This window comes from Aquarana catesbeiana, linkage group LG07 (assembly GCF_042186555.1).
Source record: "Aquarana catesbeiana isolate 2022-GZ linkage group LG07, ASM4218655v1, whole genome shotgun sequence".
In the NCBI taxonomy this organism is placed as follows: domain Eukaryota; kingdom Metazoa; phylum Chordata; class Amphibia; order Anura; family Ranidae; genus Aquarana; species Aquarana catesbeiana.
In genome coordinates this window covers 253,364,824-253,384,055 of record NC_133330.1, presented here as the reverse complement: position 1 = coordinate 253,384,055, position 19,232 = coordinate 253,364,824, and the positions used below count along the sequence as shown (strand labels likewise).

The 19,232-nt window shown below is 43.0% G+C and overlaps 1 protein-coding gene across 1 annotated transcript in view; it reads left to right on the top strand.

The window, feature by feature from the left end:
- LOC141103525 (calcium-activated chloride channel regulator 1-like) overlaps positions 1–17,952 on the top strand; it is a 93,329-nt gene extending 75,377 nt beyond the window's left edge. The window contains exons 12-14 of the mRNA XM_073593202.1: positions 3,289–3,453; positions 11,043–11,273; positions 17,034–17,952. Coding sequence (XP_073449303.1) covers positions 3,289–3,453; positions 11,043–11,273; positions 17,034–17,536 — 899 coding nt within the window. The 3' untranslated portion in view covers positions 17,537–17,952. The remainder of the gene's footprint in view (positions 1–3,288; positions 3,454–11,042; positions 11,274–17,033) is intronic.
- The last annotated feature ends 1,280 nt before the right edge of the window (positions 17,953–19,232 follow it).

The window sequence follows — 19,232 nt, the reverse complement described above, 5'->3', positions numbered from 1 at the left end:
AAAAAAGGTGGTCTGCCATTGCTGATTTCTGAAAATATTAGTTGTTTATATCTTATGGTTTGTTTCAGTACTTTCTGAGTTGCAGTGCATTTTCTCTATTTGGGTTTAAAATTATTAAACCCAAAAACAAATATGTAATACAATGCTGTGAAAAAGTATTTGCCCCCTTTCTGATTTTTTATTTGTTTGCATATTTGTCACACGTACTGTAAATGACTGAGATCATCAAAAAATGTAATTATTACACAAAGATAACCCGAGTAAATACAAAATGCATTTTTTAAAAGATGGTTTTTATTTATTAAGGCAAAAAAGCTATCCAAACCTGCCTGGCTTTATGTGAAAAAGTAATTGCCTCTAAACTTAATCAAGCTTTGTGATAAATGGTAATGAGTCTGTCACATTGATGTGGAGCAATTTTATCCCACTCTTCTTTGCAGAATTGTTTAATTCAGCCATATCCAAGGGTTTTCCAGCATGAACAGCCTGTGTAAGGTCTTAATACAGCATCTCAATTGGATTTAAGTCCGGGCTTTGACTAGGCCACTCAAAAACTTAAATTTAGCTTTGTTTGAACCATTTGGAGGTGGACTTGCTGTTGTGTTTCGGATCATTGTCCTGCTGCATAACCCAAGTTCACTTGAGCTTGAGGTCACAAACTGATGGCCGGAAATTCTCCTTTAAGATTTTCTGGTAGAGCTCAGAATTCATGGTTCCAACAATTATGGTAAGTCATCCAGGTCCTGAAGCTGCAAAGCAGCCCCAGACCATCACACTACCACCACCATGTCTGACTGTTGGTATGAAGTTCTTGTTATGAAATGCTGTATTCATTTTATGCCAGATGTAACGGGACGCACACCTTCCAAAAGTAAAATTTTTGTCTCATCAGTTCACAGAATATTTGCCTAAAAGTCTTGGGGATAATCGAGATGTTTTTTGGTAAATGTGAGATGAGCCTTTGTGTTCTTTTTGGTCAGCAGTGGCTTTGGTCTTGGAACTCTCCCATGGATGCCATTTTTGCCCAGTCTCTTTCTTATTGTTGAATCATGAACACTGATCTTACCTGAGGCAAGTGAGGCCTGCAGTTCTTTAGATGTTGTTCTGGGTTCTTTAATGACCTCCTGGATGGGTCGTCATCATGCTCTTGGAGTAATTTTTGTTGGCCGGCCACTCCTGGGAAGGTTCACCACTGTTCCAAGTTATCTCCATTTGTGGATAATGGCTCTCCCCATGGTTCACTGGAGTTCCAAAGCCTTAGAAATGGCTTTGAAACCCTTCCTAGACCGATACATGAACATTACTTTGTTTCTAATATGTTCTTGAATTTTTTTAGATTGTGACATGATGTGTGGCTTTTTGTGATCTTTTAGCGTGCTTAACTTTGTCATACAGCTTCTATTTATGGGATTTCTTGATTCAACAGGTCTGGCAGTAATCAGGCCTGGGTGTGGCAAGTGAAATTTAACTAAAAAATTGTGGTTAATCACAGTTCATTCATGATTCAGCATGGGAGGGGGCAATTACTTTTTCACATAGGGCCAGCCAGGTTTAAACAGCTTAATAAAGGAAATAATAATTTAAAAATTGCATCTTGGGTATACTCGGGTTATCTTTGTGTAATATTAAAATTTGTATGATGATCTGAATCATTTAGGTGTGAGAAATATGCAAAAGTAAAAATAAGGAAGGGGCAAATACTTTTTCACAGCACTGTATATTGCAGCACCAGTGCTTAGATGTGGTGACTAAATTAGTTTTCTTTTTTTCATGCCTTTTTCTTTTATTTTCACCTGGTAGTGTTTTAAATAGCACACTTCCTTTTCCTGGGTTGCAACAATTGTCCATCTATTGTATCTATTGAAGGAGCCACCCAGGCTGGATGACTAATATGTCTGCAAATAAAAATTAAAATAAGTCTTTGTTCATCTCTATTACATTATAGCTGAAAGGGCTGTTAATTTAGTTATGATAGATAACAAGTGACAAGGACAGTGCATTGCTGGCAATATCAACAGATATTTCTGTACTTACTGAAAATGTTCTTAAGCTGGGTACACACTATCAGAAAATTGGAAGAAAAATTCTGTAAAAGGAACAATCGTCAATTTTTGTATAGTGTATACACAACTTTTGACATCCGATTCACACTTTCCAAACATAAATTTCCAATGGGACAAACTTCAAAATTTTTCAATAACAGAACTAATGATTTTCTTTTAATGCATACGGTTTTTGTAAGAGAAAAATTGGATACAAAAGACTGCGTATGATCAGAAACAATGAAAGCAAACAAAGAAAAAAAAGTCTTTGTCGTAAGAGAGTTTTGAAAACTCAGAATTGGTACAGTCACCACAATTAAGAACTGGTAAGCTGTAATATATTACATCTTTGTTTTTGGGTTTAGCTTTGCTTTAAGTAAAGCAGGTCACCGTATTCATCTATGTTAAATGTGCAGTATGTAATCCCTAACAATGAACTTCTCTTATTTGCTCCCGTTTAGTCTACTGAGCGGAACTAAACCCTCCTATCCTTTTCAACCAAGGAAGCTGCCATCTTAACTTCTGTTAGATCTGCAACTGCCATGTTACTGTACATGTGATCAATTTTGACACCAGCCATTTGAGGGTTTGATAATTTTGTTAATAGCACAAGCAAATGTGACATATTTCATTCCCGGAATGTATTAAATGTAACTGTTTTCTGAAACTGTTAAATCAATGGCTTTAGTTCCACCTTAAATATTCAATTGAAAGTGTTTTGTTATATCTAAAGTTGTGCCGAAAAAATATCTCTTGATTTTGTCAAAAATCAATAGCTGTCTTGTCTTGTGCACTTTGCCTGTGATATTTCAAGGATAATAATTACTCCTCCTAGTTCTTCCCTTGAAGTACAAATCAGCTTTCCCTATGTTGTGAAGATGAGGAGAAGAGGGGGTATTTTGTAGTTCGGCACAAGAAAACTGTGCAGGGTTGACTCCATTCCTTCTGATTTTAGTCCAGCTAAGTCACTGTGTTGCCTTTGATACCAAGAAATTAGAAGCTGAGTGTATTTCTGCCAAATCCACAGCATTTTTTTTGTAGTAGCAGGGCCTTTAAAGAGGAAAAACATGGGAAAATGTGTCATTCTTTGGTATATTATGAATAGAGATAAACACTGCTCAAACAAAGCCAAAGGCAGTTCGGCTCATTGTCAATTATGAAATTAATATTAAACTTCTTCAAATTCTTTAAAGGTTTTAGTATCTTTTAGGATTCTGTGCACTAAAGGTGTCCTGGTTTATTGCAGGTCCTGACATTGTTAAGAATGATGGTATCTACTCTAGATATTTAACAACTTTCACAGTTAATGGAAGATATGGTTTAAAAGTCCGCGTTGAAAGTACTAACAATAGAACCAGATTGGCACTGCCTCGAAATCGTGCTCTGTATGTCCCTGGCTATGCGGATAATGGTAAGACCATTGTATGCAAATAATAAGTTGACTTTACCTAACTGAAGCATGAAAGTGTTGCCTATATTAACTAACCCAGTACTTTCATTGACACACCTGTTGAACTACTTAGTAAAGCAAAACCAAATTCTCCTTTCTGCTAAGGATAGTGAGATCTAAGCCTCTATTTAAATCTGCAGTTGCCATGGTGCTACACACATGACCAACTATGACACCAGCCTGGGGGCTTGACAGAGCGGACATAAGCACACTGGCAACTGTAACAGTTATCACCAAAGGCATGCCTTAAATGATAAGTTCACCTTTTGTAACATGTTACATGTTACACCCTGAATATGGGTGTAACATGTAACATGTTATGAACAGACTGGCCCCTGCATCCTCCTCCCGCCCCTCGGCACCCCAATCTGACAGCTAGCGGAGATCTTCTCTCTCCCGTTAGCTGTCACAATTTAAAAAATCATGGCCAAGCTCACTTATTCACAGTATTCTGTGAATGGAAAACTACAAGGTCTTGCAGCCTTTGCGACTGTCAGCTTGTAGCTTGTGGGGCACTGTGGTAGTTCATTCTCTCTAACTGTCAGATTGTATCTGCTTGCCCATATGTACGGGCACACAGATACACTGACAGTCTGCAGGAGACCTGTATGGCACCAGCGATCTGCTGATTGCTGGTGCAATGCTTAGGAGGCTCCAGAAACAAAAAATAATAAATGCACATTTTTTTACCTGCAAAAAAAAGTGCATTTATTATTTTTTGTTGAAATGTGAACTTATCCTTTACCTGTTGCCGACCAGCCACCGTCATTATACGTAGGTGTATGTCGCCCGCTTTAGAGCTGTGGGAGGCGCATGCCCGTGCCGGAGCCGATGCACATGACTGGCAGCCGTGATGTCTGCCGGCCACCCGCGATTGCACCACAGAGAGCCAGAACAGAGATCTGTCAATGTAAACAGACAGATCCCCATTTTGACAGGGGAGGAGAGAGAGATCTGCTGTTCCTAGGGAACAGCGATCTCTCTCCTCCTCCAGTCAGTCCCATCCCCCACAGTTAGAAACACTTCCCATGGGACACATATAACTCCTTGATCACCCCCTAGTGTTAAACCCTTCCCTGCTATTGAAATTTACACAGTAATCAGTGCATTTTTATAGCACTGATCACTGTATAAATGTCAATGGTCCCAAAAAAGAGTCAAAAGTGTCCGATCTGCCCGCCGCAATGTCGCAGTCCTGCTAAAAATTGCTGATCACCGCCATTACTAGTAAAAAATAAATTAATAATAAAAATGCCATAAATCTATCCCCTATTTTGTAGACGCTATAACTTTCCCCTTTCGTCTTTCAGGACAGCCACCATGAGAGATAGTCTCCTCCTCTTCCTCTAGGAAACACTGTGCCAGCCCATAAATTCTTACTTCCCCCTGCCAGACCTCAGTATTAGTGTTTCCTCCGGTGGGGAGACACTGTGCAAGGAGCCAGGCCATTCAGTCAGGGTGACTGCGGCTGTTTATATTTTTTGGAGCCTGTAATGGGAGCAGGGGTTTCCTAGGGCATAGGGGGGACTTACCCCTAGTTCTGTTGCCACCACTTCCTAGCCGAGTGCGGCTTCAGGTTGGGGGGACTCCCTATCGCAGCTACAGGGCTGCAGCAGGCAGGCGCTCACCTTCCCTGTATTCCATACAGACCGCTCTCTTTTTTTCTTGTTTTTGGAACTAGGCGGGCCGGACGACGGGCGACGTCATTTCCGGCGGAAGGGCGAGTGCTTGCCTTTGACCCACGACTTCCGGTTCCGGGTCGCGGCGCTGATAGGGAAGCCAGGCACAGGCTGGAGACGAGTCTGGGACGCGCACAGGCAGCGTGGGACTCGGTAGTAGCAACCACCTGCAAGTCATGTCGGAAGCAGATGCTCAGCCAACGGACACTACCTCCAGCCTTCCTAAGGTAAGAGTGCCCTGGGGAAGAGTACTCTTTATCTAGGATTGTCCCTCCATGTATAGTTCCTGTCATGGGGGGGCAGACACCCTGGGTGGTCAGGGGAGGGAGGCTCAGATCCCCACATATTAAGGAGGGTCTTGTGTACTCCCAGGGTTGTATCCTTGTTTTTTTTTGGAAAAAAAAAAAAAAAAAAAGTGACAAAATGTTTTTTTCTTTTCATGTATTTCAGAAAGCTACAGAGAAGTCTAGGTCTGCACATAGCTCTAGGAAGAGGTGTGCCTCTTGCAGGGACACTTTAGGGGAAACATGGACAAAGGTCTTGTGTAGGGAGTGCATAGACTCCCTTGTTAAGGAGAGGGACTCTGAACAGGAGTCAGCCTCGGTTAAAGAGCTTTCGTCCACCTTCTCTTCATTTAAAGCCTTATTTGAAAGGTTTCAGCCTCCCTTTAGTCCAGTCCCCCAGGATACAACCTCGCCTCAGGCTCAGGGCTCTGCTCCTGCCCAACCTGCAACTTCAGTTAGGGCAGTGGAAGCTCCAGGGCCCTCCGGAGTGGAACAAAGACAACCAGACAGTTCCTCCTCCGATTCCCAGGATGGTTCAGAGGGAGAGGACCTGGACGGGGAGTCCAGGAAATCCTCCAGATATAAATTATCCCTGGAAGAGGTAGAGGACCTCTTAGGGGCTATTTATACAACCCTCGGTATTCAGGAAGACAGGAAACCCCTGACCCTTCATGACCAAATGTACAAGGGTTTAGGGGAACAAAGGAAGAAAGTTTTTCCAGTACATGAGGTACTGGTTGAAACTATTAAAAAGGAGTGGCAGGATCCCGAAAGGAAACCCTTTTTTTCTAGATCCTTAAAAAGGAGATTTCCATTCTCGGATGATCCTACATCTATCTGGAATAAAAGTCCCAAGTTAGATGCTGCCTTCTCCCAGGTTTCCAGACACACAGACCTGGCTTTTGAGGACATGGGGGCCCTGGTGGATGTCATGGATAAGAGAATAGACTCTCTTCTCAAAAAGACTTGGGATTCAACAATTGGTAATTTAAAACCTGAGTTGGCTGTCACAGTAGTGGCTCGCAATCTGGAGCACTGGCTCTCTAAGATTCAGGAGCATATTGAAGCTGGAACGGCAAAAGAAACCATTCTATCTTCTTTCCCTACGATTCTGCGGGGTATCGCCTACATAGCTGATGCCTCGGCAGAATCAGTCCGTATGTCGGCCAGATCAGCGGCTCTGGCCAATTCGGCCAGGAGAGCCCTCTGGCTAAAAACTTGGCCGGGCGATAGCGCCTCTAAGGCCAAGTTGTGCGGCATACCGTTAACGGGAGACCTTCTCTTCGGCCCAGGGTTAGAGACCGTCTTGGACCGCACAGCAGACAGGAAGAAATCCTTCCCAGTTAAGCGGAAAACCCCTACACAGACAAAGAAGGGGTTTTGTCCGCAAAAGCGTAAAGAAATTCCAAAGCCGGAAGGGCAAAAGAAATTCTGGGGTCAGAAGAAGGGCAGGGGAGGGGCGATTTTTCACCCTCCTGAACAGCCCCGTAAAAACCAATGACTCCCCAACCAGGGTGGGGGGAAGACTGGGGGCCTTCCTCCCACAGTGGGAAGCAATATCCCCCAATCGCTTTATCCTAGGGATTATAAGAAGGGGGTATCATATCGAATTCACAAATCCTCCTCCACGGAGATTTCTTGTCACGCACCTACCCAGGTGTACGGCAAAAGCCGAGGCTCTGTTGGAAGCATTAAGAGATCTGGTAGATCAAAATGTGGTTCTCAGAGTTCCAAAGACCGAGGAGGGAGAGGGTTTCTATTCACACATCTTCGTAGTGAAGAAACCCACAGGGAAATTCAGATTGATTCTGAATTTAAAGCCCCTGAACAGGTCAGTGACGTACAGGAGATTCCGTATGGAAACAATTTTCACAGTCAGAGCCCTGTTACCCCGCAACTGCTTTATGGTATCTCTGGATCTAAGGGACGAGTATCTACACGTTCCTATTACAGAGGCCTCGCAGAGGTTTCTTCGGCTAGCAGTAAATGTAGGTGGAACAACGGTACATCTACAGTTTCAGGCGCTGCCTTTCGGGCTATCCTCCTCGCCCCGAATTTTCACCAAGGTCTTGGCGGAGGTGATGGCCTTTCTTCGACTCCAGGGAATATCAGTGATAGCATACCTGGACGACCTGCTCCTGTTTGCACCGTGTCCACTGCAGTTAGTCAGAGATCTAGAACTAACAAAGAGAGTTCTTACAGGTCTAGGGTGGCTAATGAACTTGGAGAAATCCAGTTTGATTCCCTCTCAGCGCATCACGTACCTAGGCTATCTGTTGGACTCAACGCTACTGAGAGTGTTTCTTCCAGCAGAAAAAGTACAAAAACTGGACAGGGCATTGGCTGTTCTCCAGTGCAGCAGTCAGGTCTCCATAAGAGTTCTGATGTCGGTCCTGGGACTATTAACCGCTACCCTCCCAGCAGTGCAATGGGCAGGTCTGCACTTTCGTTCCTTGCAGTCCTTTGTCTTAAGGGTGTGGGATCACAGTCAGAAAGGTCTGGACACCTTGGTACAGGTTCCACCCCAAGTAAAGAGATCCCTCTGGTGGTGGAGGAGGGTCTCAAACTTGTCGCAGGGTCGTCTGTGGTTCATCCTAGTTTCTCAGGTGGTAACCACAGACGCAAGCGGCAAGGGTTGGGGGGCGCATCTGGGTTCCCTTTTAGCACAGGGCACCTGGGAGGGCGACAAACTAAGAAGGTCGTCCAATTGGAAGGAGCTGAGGGCAATCGGGCTAGCACTCAGGTTCTTCAAGGAGGAGCTACGGGGCCACCATGTTCAGGTGCGGTCGGACAACTCGTCCGCCGTGGCCTATGTAAACAAACAGGGCGGCACGAGAAGCGGAGTCCTGTCGGCCTTAGCATCAGACATTCTGAACTGGGCCGAGACTCACACTCTCTCACTCTCAGCAGTCTTTCTGAGAGGAGAAAAGAATGTGATAGCAGATTTTCTCAGCCGAACCAAACTGAGAGAGGGCGATTGGATCCTCAACCAGGAGGTTTTCAATCTCATTTCAGAGAAATGGGGTCCTCCAGAAGTAGATCTGTTCGCGTCAAGAAGCAACGCGAAAGCCCCTTGTTTTTTCTCCCTTAACAGAGGGGAAGGAGCGCGAGGGGTCGACGCATTGATCCAGAACTGGCATTTCAGAATCTGCTATGCCTTCCCGCCCCCAGCATTATTACCGGCAGTTCTCAGGAAGTTCCAGATGGAAAACACGTCCCTGATTCTAGTAGCACCACATTGGCCAAAGAGGGCTTGGTTCTCAGTACTCAAGCAACTAGCGGTTGAACCTCCCTTATTCCTGCCACCTCGAGAGGATCTCCTCTCACAGGGCCCAGTCCTCTGTCCACAGGTTCACCAATGGCAGTTAGCGGCCTGGCTACTGAGGAGGGTATGCTAAGAGCTAGGGGTTTTTTCTGAGAAATTAATCTCCACCCTCCTCAACAGCAGGAAGAAGGAAACACGCCAGATTTATAAAAAGGTCTGGGTACGTTTCAATGAATGGTGTGCAGAAGGCTCCTTTGCGGTACACAGTCCCACAACGGTGTTGGAATTCCTTCAGTGCGGGGCAGATAGGGGTTTATCCATAAGTACCCTTAAAGGTCAGGTATCAGCACTCAGTGCTTATTTAGAAAAGCATCTGGCCACCAACCCTTGGGTGGTCAGATTCTTTAAGGCTCTGTCTAGACAAAGACCGGTCCAGGGCCCTCCCTTTCACAAGTGGGACCTATCTTTAGTTTTACAGGGCCTGATGGGAACCCCCTTTGAACCTTTAGAGGAATGTCAACTAAAGGATCTTACGTTAAAAACAGTTTTTTTGGTAGCAGTGACAACTGCCAGGAGAGTCAGCGAGATTGAGGCCTTATCTGTTAGACCTCCTTTTTGCGTTATTTTTCCAGATCGGATCATCTTCAAGACTGATCCAGCATTTTTACCTAAGGTTGCTTCTGGTTTTCACAGAAGTCAGGAGGTAGTTCTACCCTCATTTTGTCCCAACCCCTCGGGGGAAAGGGAATTAAAATTTCATTCGTTGGACGTAAGGAGATGTATCCTTCAGTACCTAGAGCTGACCAAGAGGTTTAGAAAGTCAGACTCTTTATTTATTTTGTTTTCTGGGGCCAGAAGAGGATGCAAAGCGTCTCGACGCACTATTGCCAGATGGCTCAGAGTAGCCATTGGCCAGGCCTATACATTAGCAGGGAAAGAAATCCCAATGGGTATAAGGGCACACTCTACTAGAGCTATGGCAGCTTCTCAGGCAGAGAAGGCTGGAGCGACACCAGAGCAGATATGCAGGGCTGCAACATGGTCCAGTTATTCCACTTTCGTTAAGCACTACAGAGTGGACCTGGTGTCGGCTAGTGAGCAAGCCTTTGGGCGAAAGGTGTTGCAAGCTGTAGTCCCACCCTAACTGGTAAGTGCTCGTTCATCCTCTCATGGTGGCTGTCCTGAAAGACGAAAGGGGAAAATTAAAGTTACGTACCGGTAACGTCTTTTCCAGTAGTCTTTCAGGACAGCCCTAGTTACCCACCTGAAATTTTGGGGTGTCTTATAAAAGACCAGAACGCAGCATGATAATGATATGGAATAGTATGTTATTAATGTGTTCTTGTGTCTCCCCAGCTGACCGGAGGTAATCTTGGAATATACTGAGGTCTGGCAGGGGGAAGTAAGAATTTATGGGCTGGCGCAGTGTTTCCTAGAGGAAGAGGAGGAGACTATCTCTCATGGTGGCTGTCCTGAAAGACTACTGGAAAAGACGTTACCGGTACGTAACTTTAATTTTTGCACAAATCAAGCCATATACGCTTTTTTTTTTACCCAAAATATGTAGAAGAACACATATTGGCCTAAACTGATGAAGACATTTTTTTGGGGGGGATATTTATTATACCGTTTCAGGTCTGATTTCAGCCAGAATTTTTGCCTGAATTCGGACCTGAAACGGACCAAAAGACTCACAGGACCCCTGTGCAAATTCACACTGGAGCCGCAGCAGAGATATGTGAACTGGCTCCATAGAGAGCTAGTCACAATCTCCTGCTATTGCGAATTGGATGGGGGGAATTCGCACTAGTGTGAACCCAGCCTCAATAAACTATGAGAGTGGTCATCAGTTCCCTTGAAGTTTATTGAGAACTACAAGCCACCTGCTGCGGTGGGGGATGGGACTTGTAGTACATTCATTCACAGATGCGTGTGAATGAATGACGCAGTTGTGTGAGCAGAGCCTCACACAGCTGCATTATTTTTAAAAGATCCCCCGGAGCCTCCTGACTCTTGTCACAATGGGGGATCGGGGGGTGAGCGGGGCAGCTGCATTAGTAACACATTACATGTTACACCCTAATTACGGGTATAACATGTAACATGTTACAAAAGGTGAATCTATCCTTTAATTGATATTTCCAAGACATCCTGTTTCCTTTCCTCTTTGCTGTCCACCTTATGACTTTTTGTAGCATATAGGTTACCCTTGAAATGAGTGCGTTTGTGTGCATGTTCATGCATCTGTGTATATTTCATTATCATGCCACACAAACTGTAACTTACCTGGTAAGGCATAAAGACTTATTTTTCTTTTTTAAGGTCAAGTTATTACAAATCCTTCAATAGCTGAAATCAATGAAGAGGATCTCAGTGTGGGATCATTCTCTAGAACTGCATCAGGTGGTTCATTTGTGGTATCTAAGGTGCCTACAGGTCCCCAACCAGACATCTACAAACCTGAGAAAATAACTGACTTAGTAGCAAAGATAGAAGAAGAAACAATTGTGTTATTCTGGACAGCAACGGGTGATGATCTGGACCAGGGTAATGGTAAGTAGTCCTTGTACAGTGTCATTCCTGCCCCTTATGGAAGCTGAACTTTACCCATAAAAATTTGATAACAAATAATGTTCTTTAGTAAGGAACATACATTCCACATTAATAATTATGCTACTGAAATTAGTGTGCTGTAAATTGTCTCTAGCATTGCTCCTGTCTCTTCTTGCCGGAGGCTGCCATTTTGCAAAAGCCCTGAGCAGTAGTGAATCTTCAGGCTGCCAGCATATTGGCCTCTAGTGCCTCTGATTTTCGGCAAAGTGCCAAAAAATAGGGAGCAAGTGAGCATGTGCGGAGCAGTGTATTCCTAGATTTTAAACAGTATAGGCACTTATTTTTATTGTTTTACATAGCTATACCTGCAAAAGGGCCCAGCCTGAAGTGATCTAACAGGAATTCATTCTCTGACAAAAGTTCCACTTTAATAAGGTAAATTGCAGGGGCATGGGTTGTCAGCTTCTTCAGGAAGTTTGTAGATTTTCACAAGTTTGTAGATTTTCACAGGTTTCAGAACACTAGCAATTAGTGTGAGACATGCAAATACCATCTGTTTTAACAACAAAAAAAACTCTACTGTGTATCATCACTGTCCAAATTTTATAAAAATATGAAACATAGTGCTAATCCCTCAGTAGATTTATAAGAAATTATAAAAAAAAATTGAAAAGCATAAATAAAACTAGTATACAGCAAACTAATATCACTAATATCGATTATATCAAATTATGCTAATAATCACCAAAATGCATAATTATAAGCATAAAGTCAAAAATTCCTTAATATAAATGATCAGTGCAAAGTCCAGTAATATAAGTGAAAAACAGTCCAAGCTCCCTCCTCCAAACACCACTGTTATTTTCCCATGAGCACCTGGTTGGTGGTAAACTCACTTCCAACTTTGGACTACATTAACTAATAAGATGTTGACATCACAAGGTTCCACCTCCACCCTTGTAACAACAACACACATGGGTATATAACAGTGGTGTTTGGGGGATTGGGAGATTGGGCACAGGGATTAAAACTTGTAACACTTTATTTGTAAACAATAGCTTCACTTACAGTGAGGTAGATAGTAGTAGATCCACTGTGCAGAAAGATCATGTGTCAACATAGCAAGATAGAAAAAAAGGATTGCTATGATCAGTATGCCCAAGACTAAGCACAAGACCCGCAAGATGATGGTGATATGCGTGGTGTCTGTGGCTGTTCTCTATGCACATCCACACAGTACAACTCCACTCGAGGTGTGAGAGGGGGTGGGCGGCAACATGTTTTGAGGACTTTGCTCCCTTTGTCAAGCCTTGCACAGTGCACCTACTACAGTCTACCACCCTGTAAGTGATACTATTGTTTAGAAATAAAGTGTTACAAGTAGCACCCTGCTACTTTGTTCCCATTTGCTGGAGGAGCTGCGGGATTGTTTTTTACTCCTAAAGTTTTGTTCCCTTGCTGACTCAAGGATATATCATGAGCTATAAAATGAAGTGAGCTGTTGTACTGAGAACCTGATCCCATCTTTTATTGCTGGAATGGGAGTTTGCACTGTTTTACTGGAAGATGTACCCCAAACAATGCAGGCAGGGGGCAAAGGACTAGTCACCGGTATTACCTATGGATTCCTTCAGCTGACCTTTCTCCATTATTTACTTACTATGCTGTATTGCACCGGGTCTCTATTAGAAAGCAAACATCTTGGTAGCGGCATGACTTTGCTTCTTCATATCAGAACTTCCATCAAGGAGAACAGTGGGTAGCACTCCAAATAGCCTGAGGTTAGCAGCCAGTGGTAGCCTTAATTCACACAGCAGTAATACAGCTAAAGGACGTTAGGTACTGGAGTACATAGGCACTCTAGGAAGTGCACTGCTTTTATTCAAGAGGAATTCCAGACAAAAGGTTCAGTTTTTAGGGTTCTTCTTAGGCACAATTAACGGAGTACATAGGCACTCTAGGAAGTGCACTGCTTTTATTCAAGAGGAATTCCAGACAAAAGGTTCAGTTTTTAGGGTTCTTCTTAGGCACAATTAACACTTCTAGATATTAGCAAATCTTTACATTTTGAGTTCATTTCCACTTTACAGACAGGTTTTTGATGCATACGTTTGAGAAAGTAAAACTCAGAAAGTTTAGTAAGGTGGTATTTAGGGACCAAAAAACCCTCAACTGAAGCAGAGCATAGCATAATAGGGTCTAGACATGTGCAGAACGGAAACATTTGTTTAGTTTTGTTTCAGATAGGTTCAATATGTTACTAATTTATATGAATAAGGTGCTTAAAGTCCAAAGAAAAATAAGCACTAGCAGCGCTAAAGCGATAAATAACTCAGTCCATGAATTGGAACAACTCATATCCATCATGAATCCTTCATAGCAGAGCTGACACACTGTTAGTAATTCTCATTAGGTTGATTAATTGCATTCTCACCCTGTGGATAATGAACTCACCAGAAGTTTGAAGGGAATACGCCTTTAGAATATTATGGTAATGATATAAGCGGGCCTCCTCCCGTCAGTAGATCCACAGCTGGACTACTCCTTCAGGATACAACCTCCTCTTCAGTAAGTGCTGGCAGAACTCGTCAAGGAAGGAGTAGTATTTGCGTAACTAGTTTGGTCAGCGAGACAGAATGACATCGAAGCAGATGAAGACCAAGCATTTTGCCATCAGCAACAGGATCGCTAGTGTGACATGGTCCTAAATGCTTGAATATATTTTTCTTTATTGGTAGAAGTTGACTGGAGTGACTGGAGTATAATTTAAAATAATTCTCCTTTAACCTTGGTCAAGATGTTTTCAATTCTTCTGCAAGTTCAGATCTGAACTTGCAGAAGAATTGAAAATATTCTCAGCAGTGCCTTAAGAATTACTGCAGTAAACCTTTCATCTTTGGGGATAACTTGACCAAGGTTAAAGGAGAATTATATTAAATTATACTCCCAGTCAACTTCTGCCAATAAAGAAAAATATATTCAAGCATTTGGGACCATGTCACACTAGCGATCCTGTTGCTGAAGGCAAAAGAACATTCATCTGCTCCTTCAATGTCATTCTGGCTTGCTGACCAAACTAGTTGCACAAACACTACTCCGTCGTTGCCAGGTTTCGATCAGCAAATGATTAATGCTATAGAAGCAGACACCACCATTAGGGAGACTGCCATCCCCAGTAATAGCACTTACTGAAGAGGCGGTTATATCCTGAAGGAGTAGTCTGGCTGTGGATCTACTGACGGAAGGAGGCCCGCTTATATCATTACGATAATATTCTGAAGGCGTATTCCCTTCCAACTTCTGGTGAGTTCATTATACACGGGGTGAGAAGCCCCATGTGGTGTGGTAATGCAATTAATCAATCTGATGAGAATTACTAGCAGTGTGTCAGCTCTGTTATGAAGGATTCATGAGTGATATGAGTTGTTCCAATTCATGGACTGAGTTGTTTATTGCTTTAGCGCTGCTAGTGCTTACTTTTCTTTGGACTTTAAGCACCTTATTCATAAGACATTTGTTCTTATAATAGCAGCCTTTCAATTTACTGGAATATTTTTATTCATTGTAAAATCAGATCATTCTGAAGCGCTGAGGGTGTCACGATCAGGCGTCAGGCTTGAAGACCAGTTGCTTTAGCAGTTGCAGGACTACTGCCAACCAGCAAGATAGGTACACAGGCAGTCACCCTGGCAGATGACACAGGCTCACCTGAGGTGCGGAGTCTAAGTACTAACCGGTGTTAACCAGAGCTCCTGATGGTGGAGATGGATTTAGCTGCATGTTAGTACCAGGTCGCAGTCCTCGTGTTTGCCCCACAAGGGTGTGAGTAAGCTGGGGTCTAGTAACGGATGAGCAGATAAGGATCAAACAGCAGCGTGGTCAGTAAACAAGCCAAAAGGTCAGTAACAAGTAGTTGCAGGTTGGGATAAGGCAGTAGAGTAGTGAAGGAACAAGCCAAGGGTCGATCACGAGTGGTAGCAAAATACAGACGGCAGCAGGGAAGACAAACACAAGCCACTGGCTGAGAAGGCACAATAACCTGGCAAAGAGGAAGTGCTGAGACAAGGCTTATATAGGAAGTTCATGGGAGGAGCAAGGAGTTCAAAGGTTCAACAGCAATCAAGACAAAAGGCAGGGTTGTCCAATGGATCAGGTAGGATTGTCCAATAGATCAGGGAAGGAGCTGTCCAGCATCCCAGGTAGCTTAGTGGGAAGAGTCAACGCTGGACACAGAAGAGGTCCTAGGCTCGAGCCCAGGTCTTGACAGAGGGGAAGTTGACTATTGCTTTTTGTGATTGTATACTTTCTTGGCTTAAATGTTACTAATTTCGTTTTGTTAATTTCAGAATTTGTTTAGTTTTGTTTCATTTAATTTCCTTATGTTTATTAATTTTCTAATGAATTGCAAACTTTCGCAACGATTTGAATTCAGATCGGTTGAAAAATGATTGTCCAATTCAAATTCTGTGTGAAGAATAGCTGGTTGTTAAGGAGCGGGCCGGGAAGCCAGCAGCTGCGTCCTTAACAACCGATGACTCATCAGCTGTCAGCAGACTTCCCTGCTGAGAGCTGAAATGTAAACAAAAGAATGCTGGCTATAGAAAAGTCGGAACAAAAACAACGTGGGGTCCCCCCCCCAATCCATACCAGGCATTTCGGGTTTGGTATGGACCCCAATAGGAACCCCACGCCGATATGTAAAAAACGGCGTGCCCCCCCCCCGAATTCCATACCAGACCCGGAAGAGCGAGCACCCCCCCTCCTGAACCATACCCGGGCACATACCCTCAACCTGGGGGGGTGTTTTGGGGCAGGAGTCTATGTCCTCCCACACCCCAAAGCACCTTGTCCCTATGTTGATGGGGACAAGAGCCTCTTCCTCACAACCCTGGGCTGTGGTTGTGGGGGTCTGTGGGTGGGGGGCTTATCAGAATTTGGAAACCCCCTTTAACAAGGGGGCCCCTAGATCCTGCCCCCCCATGTGAATGAGTATGGGGTACACAGCACCTCTACCCATTCACCAAAAAAGTGTAAACAGTGAATAAAGTATAAAATAAAAAACAATGTCACCCGATGTAGATCCATCGTCAATCACGCTGCCCGCCACACCACCGGACCTAAAAAAAAAAAAACTAAAAAACCTCTGGCCTTGTTGAAGGCTCCCCACCGACTGCCTGCTCCTCAGTCTGACATTTCTTAAATAGCTAAGGGAGGAGTCATCTGATTACATCAGCGGACCACTCCGCCCCTTGGATCATCACTGATCGGGGCATGCTGGGTCGATGACATCACAAGGGGGTAGGGTCACCTGACGTCATCAGGTGACTCTGCCATTTACCTATTTAAGAAAGAGGAACAGGCAGCCGGTAGGGGGCCTTTGACGAGGCCAGAGGTTTTCTTCTTTTTTCAGGTCCGGCAGTGCAGCGGGTGGCAGAATTGATGATGGATCTACACCGGGGGACATTATTTTTGATTTCTGAATAAAGGAATTATCAAAACACTCGTGTACTGTCTTTGTACCCCATACTCATTCACATAGAGGGGGGGCAGGATCTGGGGGGCTTCCAGATTATGATAAGCGCATTAGCCATTCCGCTGTATTGTGCCCAGGGATGCGTCGGAGTGCCGCTCTACCGCGCATGTGCGAAGGAAGGCAGCAATATTGGCGAGACTGGTACTTGCTTCTTTGCTGACAGATATATATTTATTTTAATTTGCCTTATGTGTATTGTAAATACTACTAATAATTTTTTTTTTCAGCTAATGCATATGATTTAAGAATAAGTGTCAACCCCAGGGATCTCAGAGAGAACTTTGACAATGCAACCCAAGTGAACATCACTAGTGTTACACCTCTTCCAGCTGGGTCCACTGAAACCTTCACATTTGTACCAGAAAATGTAGCTATCAAGAATGGTACTATCCTTTACTTCGCCATAATTGCTTTTGATAAAGTTGGTCAGAAATCTGATGTGTCCAATACAGCCCAAGCAACTCTCTTCATTCCTCCAACACCTGAACCTACAACACCTGAACCTCTTACAACACCTGAACCTCCTACAACACCTGAACCTCCTACAACACCTGAACCTCCTACAACACCTGAATCTCCTTCAAATGACAATTCAGATCATCCGAATGGAGCAATAGTGCTGACACTGATAATATGTTCAACAGTTATTGTCATATGCATTATTTTAAGTATAACTATATGTTGTGTGAGCTGTCATAAGAAGAAAAGACAGCCACAAATGAGAATCTGAAACAAATTTAGAACAATTCTGTAATTGGGCTGATTGTACAAATATGAACCTGGTGATCTTATGCCAATTCCTTTATTCTATGCATGAACAGGAAATGCTTTAGGCCACGTTAATCAAAGTGAAAAAAAAACTCTCTGCTCTCCATCATAGGCAGTCAAATGCAGTCTTCTTTCATTTCCTTTCCTAAACTGGAGGAACGAAATGAAGAATCAGAATGAAGTCCGTTAAGAAACTTTCTCTTTGGAGTTGCATCCTCACATTTCTTAAGTCTTTATCTCTCAGTAATGGAAATAGTCATTCAGTAGCAAGTACTATTAGCAGATAGGAAAAGCTAGACTTATACTGTACTCTGAGGGCTGCAACACATTTTATATTACTGCAATGTATGTAATGTAAATGAAAGTGATAAGTGTGATGCCAACAAAAAATTCTTATTAAATAAAATAAAAACCCACTTTAAATGCAATAGAATAATAAAAGTTAGGGCGCTACTGTGTTAATAAAAATGACATAATCATTAATCCATAACTTAAAAGTACAAAATCTTATGAAAGTCCCATCAGTGTTATCAAGATCCTCTTGAAAGCCACCAATCTCTGTGATAAAAGATGTGCAATGCTCACAATCTCCTTGATATACTGTAGTGCTCCACCAAACGTGTGTATAAAATGCACACTCACCAACCATGAATACAAAGCAAGCCTTCATCAGTTTTAAGTATTTCTAGCTTCTAGTTATCCGACCATGATCTAGATCCCGATATTCATGTAGTGGCATAGAGGGTTCATCAACCCCAGGCCCTCCAGGTATCTCTCATACAGTATAAGAAGAACCCAAAAAGAGTGTATAGAATATCATGTTGTAGTAATTTAATACAATTTTCATATATAAAAAGTAGCAATGCACACTTACATTTAGTAGTGGAAAATTGTGTGGTCAAAGTTCAGTATCAAACATTTCAATATGTATGGTACCAACATCCCTTGTATATATACATGTATATATTAAATATAGTAATTTAATACAATTTTCATATATATAAATATATAAAAAGTAGCAAATGTACACTTACATTTAGTGGTGCTAGCGTTAGCACCAACATACACAGCCTCAATGTGTAAATAAGCTGCATGCACAGAGTCATCGTGCGTCCCAACAGCCGGAAATGATGCCCAAGGTTTAGCCAGAAGTGACATCAATGATGGCGGACGCTCAACCTCAATGCATTTTGCAACTCATGCGTCATCAGGAAGCTCAGTGCGAATGGCTTGTTTATACACTGAGGCTGTATATGTTGGTGTTAATCCTAGCGCCACTAAATGTAAGTGTGCATTTGCTACGTTATATATATATATATATATATATAAATTGTATTCAATTACTACAACATGATACACATATTACACTCTTTTTGAGTTCTTCTTCTAATACTGTATGGGAGAGAGATATGTGGAGGGCCTGGGGTTGGTGAATCCTCTATGCCAGTGGTTCTCAACCTCTGTACTCAAGTAATCCCAAAAGGCCATGTTTTCAGGTTTTCCTTTATCTTGCACAGGTGCTTTAAATCAGAGTCAATGGCTTGGTATTTTGGGCAGATATTTTATCTAAGAGAAATTCCCAAAACATGGTCTGTTGGGGGTACTTGAGGACCGAGGTTGAGAACCACTGCTCTATGCCACTACATAAGTATTGGGAT